Genomic DNA, 16,885 nt, shown 5'->3' with positions numbered 1-16,885 from the left:
GGACACTTGTCAACATGCATGTAGCTTAAGATATAACTAAGAGTGGAGCTAATGATTGAGATGAAAAAGGGTAAGTTAGACCCCACAATTTTTCAATAAAAAATGCTATAAGTGGAAATCTTTGTCTTTTCTCCATTTTCTTAGGAGCAAATAAGAATTGTAGAGAAACCAAAAGTCACTCATATTTTTCCTTGTCTTTGCCGAACCAAACCCTAGGAAAATAGCCAAACCCCATTAATTTTTAACTCAAGCTTTTTGAAAAGGTAAGATTAAAAGTTTTTGTAAATGAGTTTTATGTGATGATTTTTTTTGGGTGATCATTCTTCTTCTTCTTCTTGGGTTTTATGCTTTAATGGAAGGTTTACTTAAAGTTTTAAAAATGTGATCTTTCTTTCAAAATGTGTTTTCTTAAGAGGATTAAATATTTGGGTGTTGTTTGTTTTTGAAAAATTTCGGTTTTAATAAAATTTTAGTTCAAGAGTTTAAAACCTACATGCAATCATGGATTGTGGTTTCTAAGAGTGAAATAAAACATGGGTAAAGATTGGTTTTAAAAGATTCAAAATTTTTAAGGTAGTTATGTGTTAAAATTTTATTTTTAACTTGAACAAGTGTTTTGAACTAAGCTTAAAAAGCTGGAAATTTATATTTCTAGTGTTAAAGCTTGATTCTTGAGGAAACTTAAAGGTTTTTAAAAGAAAAATTTAAAGGGTTAAGTTTATGGTTTAATGAGCCGAATATTTTCAAGATTTTTCATGAAATAAGGTTTGAAATCTTATGATCTAAAATGTTTTAAATTATTTAAGAAAATTTGATGGTTTCAAAGTTCAAAGTGTAAAAATTTAACAATTTTTCCTTGAAACCGAAAACAATGAGATTAAAAAGAAATATTTATGAGATAAATTGTTTTGGGTTAAAAATTGTTAAATGGGTGAATGTGTGTGTTATATAGTTAAGATTTTAAAATAAAGATTTGTGGGTAATTTATTTGTGATTGCCGAATAGTACTATGATTTTCTTTTCGTTGATAATTTGTTGTGTTTATTATGATTTTGCATGATTATCTAGATTGTTTAAAAGATCAATTTAAATGTGATGCATGATATAATTTTTGATAAAATGTGTAGTGGAATTTTTAATGTGACCGAATATAATTTTATGATGGCATGAAAATATTATGAAAGTTATTTAATGGGTATGCCGAAATGTATTTATATGTGTGATTTTATGATTATTGAAATATGTTTGATAGTAGGAATTTATAAATTTTGTTTGTAAAATTTTGGGTTGGCCGAATATGTCTTTGGAATTGCATGTTTAATTTATAGAAAATGGATTATGGGTATTTGTTGAAATTGTATGTATTGGATTTACATGTTTAATTTGAATGATAAATTCTTGTTGGCCGAATTAATGGAAAATGCAAATAAGTGATTTGTATTGTTTAAATGGCATGATATTTGGTGTTTAAATGATTATGTAGATTTAAATGTTCAAATGCTTAATTTTGGCTTGAAGCCGAATGAACCTATGATTTAAAGTAAATTGTACTTTTAAATTTCTTGAGTAATAGTTGAGTAAATAATCATGCCATGAAAATGTTTAATTGTTGAAATTGTGATATATGGTAATTTTGGTATGTTGGCCGAATAGATGGCTATATGGTGTGTGATTGTTTAATTGTTTATGATGTGGTTAGTATTGTAATATTTAATCAAGTGTGATTAAATATTTTAGTAGAATTAAATTTCATTCAATTTGAAATTGATTGGCTAATTTTGGTATAGGTGGTTTAGAGAGTGGGGTGGTGGTCGGCGAACCACTACCGGCCGGTAAACGGAGCACGGTGTCTCTGTTTAACCGAGCCAAGATTTGGTCGGGTTGAAACCGAACCAAAATGGACCGGGGCCAAGTGGGGCCGAAACCGTAATTAGATCCCGGACTTAGAACTTTGGACTTTTATTTAGACTTGACTAAATAATTTGGACCCAAAGTTAAAAAGTTAAAAAGGTAAGTAATTGATTAAAATTTGGTAAAAAGGACTAAAATGCAAGATTTGAAAGTATAAGGACTAATATGTCCTAAATGGGTTTTTGGTGGACTTCAAAGGTAAGTGGAACCTTGGATTTATTAAATTAAAAGTTTTCAAGTTTTAAAATTTTAATTTGGGCTTGGACCCAAAAGATTTATATTTTAATGGGTAAGAATTAATTAGTTAGATATAAACTAATTAATGTTTTATTTAATTAAAATTGGAAAATTTTAATTAAAAGATGTATATATGTATATTGTATTTTTATAAAAGAGGATTTTGGAATAAGGGTATTTTGGAATATGAAAATTAATAAGGACCGAATAGTATTTTCTAAAATATGGGAATTTTTCCGAAAGGGTAAAATGGTAAAATTTACCTAAGAATTTAGAATGGACCAAATTATGAAATTTAATTGGATTCCTAAGATTGAACCCGATACGTAGTATGTGTACGGGCCACGATGTCGATCGTGATGGTTAGTGAGAAACGTTTTGATTATCAAACGTTTAGAGAATTGACGAAAGGTCAATCTCGGAATGCGAGGCATTCACGGGGCAATAATTGCCGAGGAGCTAAATGTGGATTAGCGTGCGTAAATAATTGTGGAACGACAGTCTGTGAGTTTGCATTATTACATGCATACATTAAAGTAATAAAATTACTATTATTACTTTAATGTGGAAAATTAATATCGTAAAGCATTTTAAATATATCGTATATTTATTTTGAGTAAATAAAATTATTATGGAATGAGTCTACGAAACGTGCCATCCTATTTGGGCTATAATAGGACTATGTGATCACTAGTTATTGCATGCATATTTATTTTTATGTTAAGTGGAATGTACTGTGTGAATCTAGATGACGGTCTAGAAGTCTGAGACGACGGTCCAGACATAGCGGGAGAGCTTCTAAGACGACGGTCTAGAACCCCGAACAAGTTAACGGTGACGGAACGTTAGAGTTCGGCCGATTAATTTAAGAACTAACGGCGTCATGGAACACTTAATGTTATCGGTCGTTGAGTTCATAAGAAAAGTTGGGAACAGTCTAAACAAAAGTTTAGAACTGTAAAGGATAGTGGAAGATAAACTAGAGTCGAGTGAATTTACGGGTTCAGCCGACTAGTTTATTAATCTAAATCTGAAAGGAGACTTAGAGGAATATGGATTAGAAATAGCATTTCATTTCAAAAGCTTTACGTTTCTGTGATTGAACCGGTAGTAAATATTTAAATATATCTATTTTATAACGAGTTAAATTATTTAATGTGTGTTTGTAAGATGTCAACTCACCAGTTAATCTGACCCCGTTGTTGTACCAATTTTTCAGGTACGTAGACTGTCATTTTGGTGAGGCTTCATATTCTTGTTTCATGAAGTCTCTGTTTTGGGCGATGTGGTATTTTGTAAATATTTTCCTATCTTAGCGCTGCAGTAGTAATGTCTAGATAGACGGAACTCTTAGCATGCTTTTATTTGCGATGAACTGCCACGTTAATACTCTGTTTTATTTTCATCGCTTTAATATTATATATATGTATGCATGCTTATTATGGTATTTTTGTGATGCCTCTCGGGTATTTGAGATACCGAGATAAATGTGGAAAACAGTAATGAAACTGTTGGCATCGAGTCAAAAATGTGTATGTGGGCCCGACGTGGCATAAATGTGATTTACATGTCTCACCCTGAAAACGTTTTGAAAAAGGGTTATAAAAATTGACATGTTGTGGAAATGGAAAAGAGGTCCCGTGAAATGGTTGACCTAGTATTTACGTTTCGGAATTTAAAGTGTATGATTTTATTCCGCGAAAAATTTATAGTGAATTTCGAAACAAAATTATAAGAGAAAACTTTTTAAAAGAAAAGTTAAATTGTTTTTAATGAGAAAAATGGATTTTATTTTAAGGCTTGCTACGGGTTTCGGAGCAACCACTCCCATTCCCTAGCGCCGGTCTCGATCCGGGAATCGGGTCGTGACAACAAAGCACCAATTCTTCTAAAAATTTATAATTGTAGTAGCATCTACCATAGTTCAGTATCACCTGCAGTATTGATCGGATTTGGAGCATATATGGCGGCCAATATCCAGCTGTGACGCTTCCAATCTCGTCTCCTCCATCCTTTCAACTCCGTCGAGCGCGATACCAACATCAATCTCTCCCTTTTCAGATACGCCTTTGATCTCATCACCGGAGTTAAGACAGCTCTCGAACTCTCTTACCCCAATAAAGTCCTGTTCAAACATTCTCGCCGTCGCCGGCGACCTCGGTACTTTGTTGGTGAGTCACGTGTAATTGTACAAGAGAAGAGAAGTATTAGTAGGTGTATATCGTGACAGTATAAGGGTATAATAGGATTAAAAATGTGTTGAGGTAAAGATGAAAACTTTTAAAAAGTAATGAGAGATTACTGCATAAAAATAATTTATGAGTCACTAATGTATGACTTTATAAAATATGAGGCATAGAGTGTAATTTCCTCTATGTTTATACGCTTACATTGTTTCTTATTCATCAATACGCTTTTTAAAAGAACAAAATAGCAATTATACATCAAAATTAGTTAAAGCATCTGGTTGTCTTCTTTCGTCCTCTTCCCTTCACATCTTTCTTCCCTCTCCTTCTTTATTTTACCTGTTACTTTTATATCAAAATTATTTTTTACAAACTAAAAAATTATGTTATGTTATTTATTTTTTCATAAATTAATTTTAAAAAGAAGTAAGGTAATTTCAAATGAAAAGATTTAATCCCTTTCCATAATTTCTAAATTTTTACATTTATATTTTATAAATTTACTTTTGAGGTTTAATATTTTATTCTTAATGTTTAAGTTACATATTCTTTAATTTTAAATAAACATTTTATTAAACTTCTACACCTTTAAATGTAAAACTCGTATTATTTAATATTTCTCAAGTTTTTTTTTTACTTTTTATATTAAATTCTATGATTTGACTAAACAATAGCTACCATTCCCCTAAACTAAACTAATTATATAAAGCTTATATATTATCAATGATAATATTGCATTAATCTTAGTCTGTTATAACTAATTGGGTTATGTTACTAAACAATTATTTTCATATTATATTATTAAGTTTAATTTTAATTTCTGAAACTGTCTTTTGTGACATTCTTCCCATTAAAATTTAAAAAAAAAATCTTTAAACATGATTTATAGGTATTGATAAATCAAATTAAAAAGAAGAGAATGATATCCAATTGTGAGTTAGCAAAGAAAGTTAAAAACAAAAAATCAAAAGGCAATTGAATTATATTATTTAAGTGACACAATTGAAAAAAAAACCATCTGCTAATTACAAAAAATGAATTTTTTAATTTTCGTATCGCTTTCAGTTGTTTTTTGATTGATTATTAGTGAATTGCTGGTTGATTTTTGGTTGCTCATTAGTTTCTCTTTGATTGATTTTTGATAGCTTGTTTTTTGATTGATTATTAATAGTTTAGTGGTTGATTATTAGTGACTCATTATTTGCTTTTTAATTGCTTTTTTACTTCTTATATTTTATTTCCTTTTTGCTTCTTTTTTAATGGGGATTTAGTTTTTACAGTATTTAAAAACAATTGTTTAACAAAATTATTTTTATTTATAAATTTTTTATAAATATAAAAGATAATGGTCTAAGTTAAAAAAAAACTAAAAGTGCAAATAATAAGATTTGACTATAAAAGATAAATGTCTAAATTAAGAAAAAGGAAAAAAATATGTGTTTAATTATTAAAAATGAATGTTTAAAATTAAATAACAAGTGTCCAAATAAAAAAAATTAAATAAAAAACTATTAAATATATTAATCATATACAATGGTAAAATTTGATAACTAACATTAATCATATAATAATTTATGTAATTTAAACTTATAAAAAATGGATTTATTTTAAGATTTATTATGTTAATAAGAAATAAATAAATAAAAATATAAAAATTGAAATTATAAAATAAATATGAAAAACAAAAATCAAATGAATAAGGTTGAATAAAAGAATAAAAAAATTACTAATAAACAAAAAATTGATATTATTGAGTTGACAGAAATAATAATATTTGTAATTAATAAATAAGTCAGTCTAGAAAAGAAATACAAATTAGTTGTATTGGTTTGGCAAAATTAAGATGAAATGGACATAATGAATCTAATAAATGCACAATTATTCTAGCAAACAAACAAAAGCATACTCATATAACCATTTGAAAAAAAGCGTAGTTTTGAAAGAAAATAGTCAAAAAAGAGCACGCTTGCTAATAAAATTTTTGAACAGCTAATCTTAAAAAGATTAATCAAAATGGCGTAACAGGGGTAATTTTCTCTTTTTAATTAGGGCTTTTTCCATAATTACTCTTTTTAGTCAAATGCTTTGTATTTATACGCTCCGACTATTATATCAACATACTTACTCCTTTTGTATTATTAATTTTGCAAAGATACGCTTTTTATGTTGGTTTAACTTATTTCATTGGACGTGTATGGTCTTTGCTCTGTTAATTCATTCAAAATATACCACTATTACTATAATTAGTGGTATGTTCTCTATTATTAATAAATTTATTTATATTTATAAAACACTTGTTATTTTTAATTTTTTAATTGTTCATATGTGGACACTTGTTCTATACACTAAAACACTTGTCATTTTTTTAACTTATCTCTATTTAATAGTTTATCATTATTTTATTAAATCATTATATATTGACACTTTTCATTTAATTTTACATTTCACAATAATATAATTTCTTTATTTTTAATAAAATTAATTTAATTTAATTCAATATTTTTTATAAGATAAAATAATATTTGTAAGATATGTACTGCTTATTTATATTACACATTTGTGTAGATTTTTAAAAAACATTTAACATTTTGTGACATAAATTTTTATTTTTTAATTTATTGTTCTTTAGTTTCTCTTTAGTAATTTTTCAATTGTTTTGTTGTTTTTAGTTCTTCTTTATTTGCCTTTTAATTGTTCCATTTCTTTTAAAAGAAATAATTGAATGCATTTTTTCTTTTGAAAGAAGTGAGAAAATGATGGATATGTCGACTAATAGATTTAACTTCAATTATTTAGTTGTTTTTTGGTTGCTTTATAGTTGCTTTTTTTTTTTCACTTTTTAATTATTTTTTAATTGCTCTTTATTTTTTTAATCTCTCTTTAGTTGGTTTTTAATTGCTTTATGGTTATTCTTAGTTGCTTTATGGTTGCTCGCTCTTTAGTTGTATAAATACTATATTTAGTTAGTTTTTAATGTCTTTTTAGTATATTTGGTTGTTTTTAGTTGATTATTGGTTGCTCTTTGATTGCTTTTTAGTTGATTATTTCTTTCTCTTTAGTTGCTTATTGATTACTCTTTAATTATTATTTTTAATTTATTTTATTATGCTTTTTATTTTAGTTGCTCTTCAATCGTTAATTTGTATATTTATAAATAAATATAATAAAAAAAGGAAAAAATATTAAATTATTTTATTTAACAATATTTACAATAATCAAATTATAAAAGTAAAAGTAAAATATAAATAATTTCACTAAAAATATTTTTTATAATATTATATTGATAAAATATTATTTAGATAAACACCAATATTAATTTTTTTTTTGAGATGGTGCAGATAATTTTGATCGGTTAAAAATTATATAAATAACGAACAAATGGTTAAAACATTTAAATAAAAAAGAGAAACAATTAAAAGAATAAGAAAAATAATTAAACAAAAAATTAGCTATACCATTATTTTTTAGGCTTAATGCCTTAAAAAACCCCGACCTTTTATCCCCTTTTTAATCCTACGCTGACGTTGAAATTTTTTTAATTTTACTCCAGTTTGCATTTTTTTATTTCAATTGTACCCTGAAGCATAAAATTGATCTTTATTTATTTGACAAAAGTTCAATTTTTTTTTAAAATGGTCAATTCAATATAAAAAAGTTAATATAATGCAAAAAGAGTCAATTTAGAAATTTTTCGCCAAATAAAAAAAGATCAGTTTTTTGTTTTAGGGTACAATTGAAATGAAAAAATGCAAAATAGGGTAAAATTGACAGATTTGCAACGTCAGGGTAGGATTGAAAAGGGGACGAAAGGTCAGGATTTTTTTAAAACATTAAGCCTTTTTTTAAGTCAATCCAAAATACTCTCTTCATCTTAATATAGTTGCGCACTTTACCTTTATCATACAGTTTAAGAAAAACAATCATTGTTTCGGATTTTGTAAATTTTTTCGTACTTTTCTTATCATACCCTTATTTAATATAGGGTTCAATTACAATTTACTTTTAATTTATTCATTAGTGGATTTTCAATAGAGGTAGTATAGAAAAATTCAGTGTCAAAGTTGTTAATTTTTAAAAGTGGACAAAAATTTTAAGATAATTTTTTTTAAAGTGGACAACTCTATTAGAACGGAAAGAGTATATTTCAGTGTGATATTGAAATTATAATAAATTCAAATCTAAGTGATACTAAAAGACTAAGAAAAAAAATCAATTTAATTAATAATTAAGGAAGAATAAAAACAATTAGTGTTATTAAATAAACAAAAAAAAGTATCACATGCATGCATATCTATACTATATATAAAAGCACGGATGGGGGGATAGGCACATTTACAAAATAGCCCTTTATATGTTATTACTAATTGATTAGTTAAATGAAGGTTTTATAGTCTTTATCTAATTATCTATAAATTAATGTATTTATTTATTAATAAAGATAAGATACAATTAGAGTTTAATTTGGATACATTATTGCATAAACTTCTTAAGAGTCTTATGCGCATACAACTACTATATTATTATACGAAATTATGCTACCCATTGAGGAGAAGGCATAATTTGCTTGGTGGATGATCATAACCAGAAGGAGCTGTTATATACTTTCATAATTTCAAACAAAGTCCAATATTTAATAGCAGAAATGGCTAAAATAGTATGAACAAAAGCAATACAGCAACATGGACAAACATTTCATCATAATCTATCATATATTTTGGAGTAAAACTTTTCCACAAGACGGACTCTGTATCATTTTACTATCCATCATCTATTGCTAATTTAAGTAAAAATTAACTAATAACTTTATACATATTCTTTAATCAAAGTATTATTATTTCCTCTCCATAACCTGTGATTTATTCACATATATAAAATATATTGGTATAATTATAATACATTTAGTTAACATACCAAATTATAAATAAATATTATTAACGTCAATTGATTTAAAAATTAATTAAAATATTTTATTTATTTTTAACACTGATTTAATATTGATTATAAATAACATAAATTTGTATTATTATAATAAATTTAATTAATATATAATTGACAAATCACACCACGAGCCACGTGCGTAGCACGTAATGCGAAACTAGTATATACAAAGGCGTAAATATGAAAATGGAAATTAGGAATCACGCACGCTTGCCAAAGTACTTTTAGTAGGAGTAATTTTACAAAGTTTTAGGGAAAAGGAGTATACCATGTAATTTCCTCTTTCAATTAACTTTTTAAAAATATTGTAAAAATATTCTTTTTTGGTAGTTTATTAATGGATTATTTTAGTTTATTAATTGATTATAACAATAATCCATTAATAAACTACCAAAAAGGAGTATTTTTATAATTTTTTTTAAAAGTGAGATATTTATGAAAAGAATCTTTAATAAAAACCGATATGTCTTCAAAACAGAATTTGATTAGTTAAGACTTTTGATTTTTGATGGAATGATTAGTGATGGATACCGAATCCTACTGAAAGTATAATGGAGCCGAGTTGCAGGGGATCCACTCTCAGGCGACGCCGGACTCCCCCTGAAGACCGAAAGATACGGAGGAGATGCCGAATCTCTAAGATTCGGTAATACTCTAATAAAGACCGAATCCCACATGATCCGCCAAGAGCGCGTCAGGTCCGGGATTCGGGTAAACGACTGAATATGGAAATATTGTCCTATTTGGACACAAACACTACATATGGAAGGATAAGCTCTACTTTAGGAAGATAAGACTATTTAGGAAGACGTTCCTAAATAGGACTCTTATCAGATTAAGGTAGATCTCGACAAATCAGGAGAATCCCTACGATACGGCCGAATCCCTACAAAGTAGGATTCACCTGCCTAATACAACTCTACTAGGTATATTCGACTACTATAAAAGGAGCGCGAGGTATGCCTAGAATCACAATTACATTCATATACTCAAAACGCTGCTCAAAGCTCTAGACTGACTTTAGCATCGGAGAGTTAATCGGACAACCACCGTCCGGTTAGCTTCTACCCTGTTTTGCAGGTTCACTCACAGGTTCAGAAGGCAGACTCCATCAATTGGCGCCGTCTGTGGGAAAAGCTTAACTAAACTTCAAAAGAAGGAGCTTTTCTGAACTCAAAAACAAATCTCATTGAAGAAGATGACTTCTGAAAGAGTAAACCTGAAAGACAAACAACCAATGGACCCAAAAAGCACTCCGGAGATAATCAACGTGACGGAAGACGGGCTTCTCAACTCCGGGGAAAAAAGCAACACCAGAGGGCTCTCTTTCTCAACACCCCAGTACCAAACTAATCCAATAAGAGGAAGCATCCCAATTGCTTTCAACCTAAGCACTGAAGAACAAGCACCAAATGCAGCGGCACAAGATCCACACAGCGAAATGCTGAAAAAGATACTAGAATCTGTACAGGCAAATCTTGACAGATTGGCTAATGAGGCCAAAAGAACAAACGACAGGCACGAAGAAACTATGAAAATGCTAAGGGAAAACTTCAGCCCTACAGCTCCCAGAAGAAGAGAAAGAACAGGAAATGCAAACCCAGGCCGACGGGAGACAAGGGCAGAAAACAACAAAAGCAAGGAACCTCGGACCAGAGGAAACGAAGAAAGGAACGAAGCAAGAAACCAGCGAGAAAAGGAAACCAGCGAAGAGGAAAGTCCTGACAGAGAAAAATCTAACGAGGAATCACCGGAGGCACCCAGAAATGAGCACAACCAGGAGGACGCCCGAAGCGGTCTGAATACGAAAAGAGACGAACGAAGGGTGAAGGAAAAAGAAGACGCCCCACCAAGGAGTAAGCGACAAGAAAGAGATGCAGGGAAAGAACAAAATAAGAAAAAACACCAAGAAGGAGAGGGCGAATCGTCAGAGACACCCCAAAAAAGCAAAGCCACATATGTGGTGGAAGAAGATTTAGAAGAGAAGATCGCCAAAGCGCTCAAAAAACTAAAATCTGAAGAATTGGACATAGAGGACCTCAGGTTGAAAGGATCACCCCTCTCGCCCGAGATCATGGAGGAAACCATCCCGCACAGCATGAAGCTGCCGACCTTGCCAATTTTCAATGGGGAAGGAGACCCCCGAGACCATACCTCTAGGTTCACAGCGACCATGGGGCTACTCAGCGTATCGGACGCCATCCTTTGCAGGGTTTTCCCTACCACGCTCACGGGCACAGCCCAGAGATGGTATAACAAATTAAAACCAGGCTCGATCAAAAGCTTCGCTTCGCTTTCAACAGAATTCCTCAACAGATATCTCACAAACATCCCAGCTAAAACCACTACCAGTATCCTAAGAGCCTGTATCCAAGAAGAAGGAGAAACCCTGCGAAGCTACATCGAACGATTCAACAAGCAAGCTATGAAGATAGACAACCTGAACGTCGACATGGCGACAGAAGCATTGCGAGACGGGACGCGATTCGGAAAGCTGGTGGACAAGCTGCTAGTCAATAAACCCACAACTTTCTCGAACTTAATGGGCATAGCTCAGAAATACTTCGAGTTAGACGAAGGGCGAAGGGCGATTCGCGGAAAGGAAGCAAAAGGAAAAGAATCAAAAGAGAGATCCAGAGAAAAAACCAAGTCCAAACCTGATGACAGGAGAGGAAGACCCGAAGAAAGCAGACGATTCGCCCCCCAGACAAGATATGAATCGAGATACGATCCCAGAGATGATGAGAATAACTTCACTCCATTAAACACCAGCCGAACTAATGTCCTCATGTGGATCAAAGAAAACATCAAAAACGTGGTATGGCCACCCAAAATGAAAGCAGAAGCAAGAGACACCAGAAAGTACTGCAAATTTCACGACGATTACGGACACGAAACAGATAGCTGCAGAGACTTAAAGGTCGAGATCGAAAGAATGATCGACACAGGCGAACTGAGGAAATTTGTGGCCCGAAAAGAGAAGAGCAATGACAAGGGAGAAAAAAGAAACAGAGAAGACAAGCCAAAAGAAAAGGAAGACGAGCGCCCATCCAAAATTCTGGGAACCATACACATGATTAATGGTGGAGGGCATAGTAGCTCCACGATCAGGAGGAAGCAGAGGAAGGAAGTAATGAACATACGAGAAACTCACATGCCGCCAGTGATCTTCGATGTAGAAGACTATGAACACGTCAAAGCACCTCACAACGATGCTTTGGTAGTGACTACTATCATTGAAAATTGGAACATGGAGCGGATCCTTATCGACGAAGGAAGTGCAGTAAACCTCATGACAAATGCAGCATACAAAATGTTGGGAGGAACAGCGTCAAGGTTACGCCGAGTCCCAATTCCGCTATCAGGACTCGGTGGACCCTCCATCACCCCGCTGGGAGCAGTCACCTTGGAAGTAATAATCGGCCCAGAAAGAGGAATGAACAAGAAAATCATGTCACTATTTAACATAGTGGACATGGAATTGACATATAATGCCATCCTAGGAAGACCTTTCCTCCATGACTCGGCAGCGGTAACCAGCATCAGAGCACTGGCAATGAAGGTACCGACTGAAAAGGGAGTAGTGACGCTGAGAGGAGACCAAGGAATAGCCAAGAAGTGCTATGATGAGTCAGTGGTGGATCTCCAAGAAAACAAGACCGAAAAGAAGGAAGAATAGGAATGAAAAACGACCCATCATCGGTAACGACTCTCCGTCTTACCAGATGGCGTCAAATCTATCTTTAATGCTTTGTATGCCATCTTTTTATCAATAAAAATTCAATTTCGCTACCATCTGATTAGCCAGACGAACCAATAAAGAAATAAAAATCAAGAACAGCCACGAATGATTAAATCAAAGACGAAAGAAGAAAAAATAAATTAAAGATCAAACTCAAGAAAAGCTAAAAGCCAAGAAAATGAGTTTAAATTAACTCAAAGCAAAATCGCCGAACCAGGCAAATCGCCACGAAAGGCTAAGAGCCAAGAAAATGAGTTTAAATTAACTCAAAGCAAAATAGCCGAACCAGGCAGATCGCCACGAAAGGCTAAAAATGAGTTTAGATTAACTCAGAAAAGGCAAATCGCCAAAAAAGAGTTTAGATTAACTCGAAACAAAAACAAAAATAAAAAGAGTTTAGATTAACTCTACAAAAAGCAACGCCAAGAACAGGGTTTAGAATAACCCTCGAGGCAAGACAAGTACATAAAGATAAGGCAAAAGCACATTTCGAAGAAAAACGAAGAAAATATATTCATAAATTGCGAATTACAAAAAGCAAAATTAATACATCAGCAAATACAATCAAAAGAAAACTACTAGACACGGTCTTTAGAAATCTTGACGAGGAGATCACGGGCGATGGCCTGGGGATCCAACCCGTTAACCCCAGAAAGATCAATATTGGGATTCTGCTCCAGAAGCTTCTTCCCAATCGCAAGGCGATACTCGCTTATCAGAGCAGAGTAAAAAGCCTTCGTATCTAGCAGACGGATGTGAAGACCTTCAACCTCCGATCTAAGACTATCCCTCTCCCCACCAACAAGGGAATTGATCCGAATGAGCTCCTCAATCTCTTGAGTCAAGTCATCGGTCTTTTTCTCAATCACTTTCACTTGGCGATCATTAATCGCATCCTGCGCCTTGAGCTGCGCCAGAAGGGAATCATGCTCTTCCAAAGAGGCCTTCAATTTCGCCCTTTCAGACTCGGCAGTCGCCAAAAGAGCAGACAGACGCTCGACCTCCTCCTCGGCACACTGTCGGCGGTCGTTCAATACCAGAACAGATTGAAGGGCCTACACACCAGAAATAAACAAATAAGAAAGCAACTGAATACAAAAAACATATTATACTCAAGAAAGAAAGCACTTACAGAGAAACCATGAAAACAAGCCAGATCGGAAAGCTCCTGACCCGGCCTACCACAGAACCACGTGACATCATCAGGAATCGCCAAAGTCCGGATATATTCCGCTAGCACTCTCGGATTCAGCAAACTGGCAGGATCCTGACCTTCGACCCATTGAACCAAGTCTGGAGCAGAAGAAGAGCTTCCAGGAAAACTCTCCCTCGTTGGAGAATCATCGACAACTCGACGTCTTTTTCTAGACGGAGAATCCGGGTCTCGACCTAGAGAAATCTCTCCCGAATCAGCAACAACAGGCCCCTCTGAGGCCACACCCCCAACTCCCCCCGAAACGATAGATGATGCTAGAGGGGGAAGTAGTGACGGAATCGCCTCGTCGCCGACTGGAACAGCCGAGTCATCACCATCATCATCATTTATAACAATAACCTCAGGCAACGCTACCTCGGCGGAAGCTAGGGGGATATCAACAGGAGCTCCATCCACGACAATGTCGCCAGGAATAACGTTGGCGACAGGAACGTCAGGACCACCCATCGGAACGTCCAAATCTACTTGAAATCCGGAAAGGAAATCGTCAGAAGAAGAAGACATCCTACAAAAGAAACATTAAAAAGAACTTAAGCAAATTAATATACCTTGAACAAAAGAGTAGCAAAGATCCGCCAAGCCTCGAGGAGGATCCTCCAAAGGAAACCATCGACTCCGAAGATGACTATTAACCAAGACATCTAAAATGGGACGAGACACAATACTACAAGAAGATATGTCAAAAGCAAGTTTTGACTCGGATAAACTTAAAGGAGAAGAACAGCTCCGAACTGGATGAGAAGAAAAACCATCCGAAAAATGAAGAAAAGCAAATTTATGATAGACAATAAAGAAACGCCTTCGCCAGCGACTGGTTAGGCAAGGAAGATAAATACGAGATCGCCCTTCTCTACCAAGGGCGAAAACGAAGCAGCCATCACACTTCCTAAAATCTACAAAATGATATAACACTTTGAGAGAAGGGGCACAGCCCCGGAGCCTACATGCCTCCGAAAAGGCGAGCACTACTCTAATCGTACCAGGGTAAAGTTGCCCTAGAGCAACCTTTAAATCCCTACACACTTCTACTAAAAATGGATCCAAAGGAAACCTAAGACCAGCAGCAAATTGCTCTTCAAAAAGAACCGCCCTACAAGAAGATCCGGGAGAATCAGACGCAGCCATATCGGCACCGGGTAATATTACCCTATAATCAAAAGGAAAACTATACTTAAAATAGATATCTAAGACTTCATCCCTACGAAGCTTCGATCGGGTAAAAGCCATAGCAGCGCAAGCATCTTCCACTCGACTAAGAGGCATCCTAGAACAGGGAATCACAAACATAAACACAAAATAAGGATCAAACAAAAAATATATTGAAGAACACGTTGAAGAACACATCAAAGAACAACAAGTACAGAAGAAATTTCCAGAACACAAAGCATGGAGAATATACAAAGAAGAAAGCCATATTAACATCCAAACAACGAAAGAAGACATACCTGAAAAATCTGGAGAAAACAAGTCACGAAGAATCAAATAATCAAACGAAGAACGAAAAGGAAATAGCTACAAGAAATGAGAGTAAATTCGAAAAGCAAAGTAAGAGGGAAAAGAAGAAATGCGAAGAGATTAAATACAAAACGCTTTTGAATCATTAACCGTTTAATCATTAAATGCCAACACGTGGCAACGCAGAATCTTACTAAAGATGAAACGCCGCCCACAAACATATGAAACGACTCGCCCGGAATACGAAACGACTCGCCCGTATAAAAGAACTCAGCTCCAAAAGAGCTAAAATCCACTAAGGCATAAATGCCAAACTACTTCAGCTCACTTGCGGGGGGGCTAATGATGGATACCGAATCCTACAAAAAGTATAATGGAGCCGAGTTGCAGGGGATCCACTCTCAGGCGACGCCGGACTCCCCCTGAAGACCGAAAGATACGGAGGAGATGCCGAATCTCTAAGATTCGGTAATACTCTAATAAAGACCGAATCCCACATGATCCGCCAAGAGCGCGTCAGGTCCGGGATTCGGGTAAACGACTGAATATGGAAATATTGTCCTATTTGGACACAAACACTACATATGGAAGGATAAGCTCTACTTTAGGAAGATAAGACTATTTAGGAAGACGTTCCTAAATAGGACTCTTATCAGATTAAGGTAGATCTCGACAAATCAGGAGAATCCCTACGATACGGCCGAATCCCTACAAAGTAGGATTCACCTGCCTAATACAACTCTACTAGGTATATTCGACTACTATAAAAGGAGCGCGAGGTATGCCTAGAATCACAATTACATTCATATACTCAAAACGCTGCTCAAAGCTCTAAACTGACTTTAGCATCGGAGAGTTAATCGGACAACCACCGTCCGGTTAGCTTCTACCCTGTTTTGCAGGTTCACTCACAGGTTCAGAAGGCAGACTCCATCAATTAGTTAAGACTTTAGTAATATAAAAAGTGGATGTCTTGATGTGGCCAATTGAAGTATTCAAAAAGATAAAAGGTTTTGATATATAATATAAATATTGCATTACTTATTAATTTTGCCAAGTCTGTAATAATTGAGGATCATAAGTTGACCGATTATAGTATTAGTGAGAGAGCAAATTTTGGTTCATCAGTTTTGACAATGTCCCGCATAATTTGGCTTTATTTGAGAGGTTGATTAATTATATAATATATATGTTTTTGTA

At 33.5% G+C, this 16,885-nt stretch overlaps 1 protein-coding gene across 1 annotated transcript; it reads right to left on the bottom strand.

Moving 5' to 3' along the window:
- Positions 1-13,501: 13,501 nt before the first annotated feature.
- On the bottom strand, positions 13,502-16,496 carry LOC130015453 (uncharacterized). Its single transcript, XM_056105655.1, has 3 exons — positions 14,779-16,496; positions 14,147-14,691; positions 13,502-14,069 (listed from the first exon to the last, which is right to left on the bottom strand). Exons 1-3 carry the CDS (start codon positions 15,671-15,673, stop codon positions 13,593-13,595), a joined length of 1,917 nt encoding a protein of 638 aa, XP_055961630.1. The 5' UTR covers positions 15,674-16,496; the 3' UTR covers positions 13,502-13,592.
- Between the last annotated feature and the right edge of the window lie 389 nt (positions 16,497-16,885).

This window comes from Mercurialis annua, linkage group LG4 (assembly GCF_937616625.2).
Source record: "Mercurialis annua linkage group LG4, ddMerAnnu1.2, whole genome shotgun sequence".
In the NCBI taxonomy this organism is placed as follows: Eukaryota; Viridiplantae; Streptophyta; class Magnoliopsida; order Malpighiales; family Euphorbiaceae; genus Mercurialis; species Mercurialis annua.
Note: the sequence above shows the minus strand (reverse complement) of the source record. Positions and strands in the feature narration are given on the sequence as shown.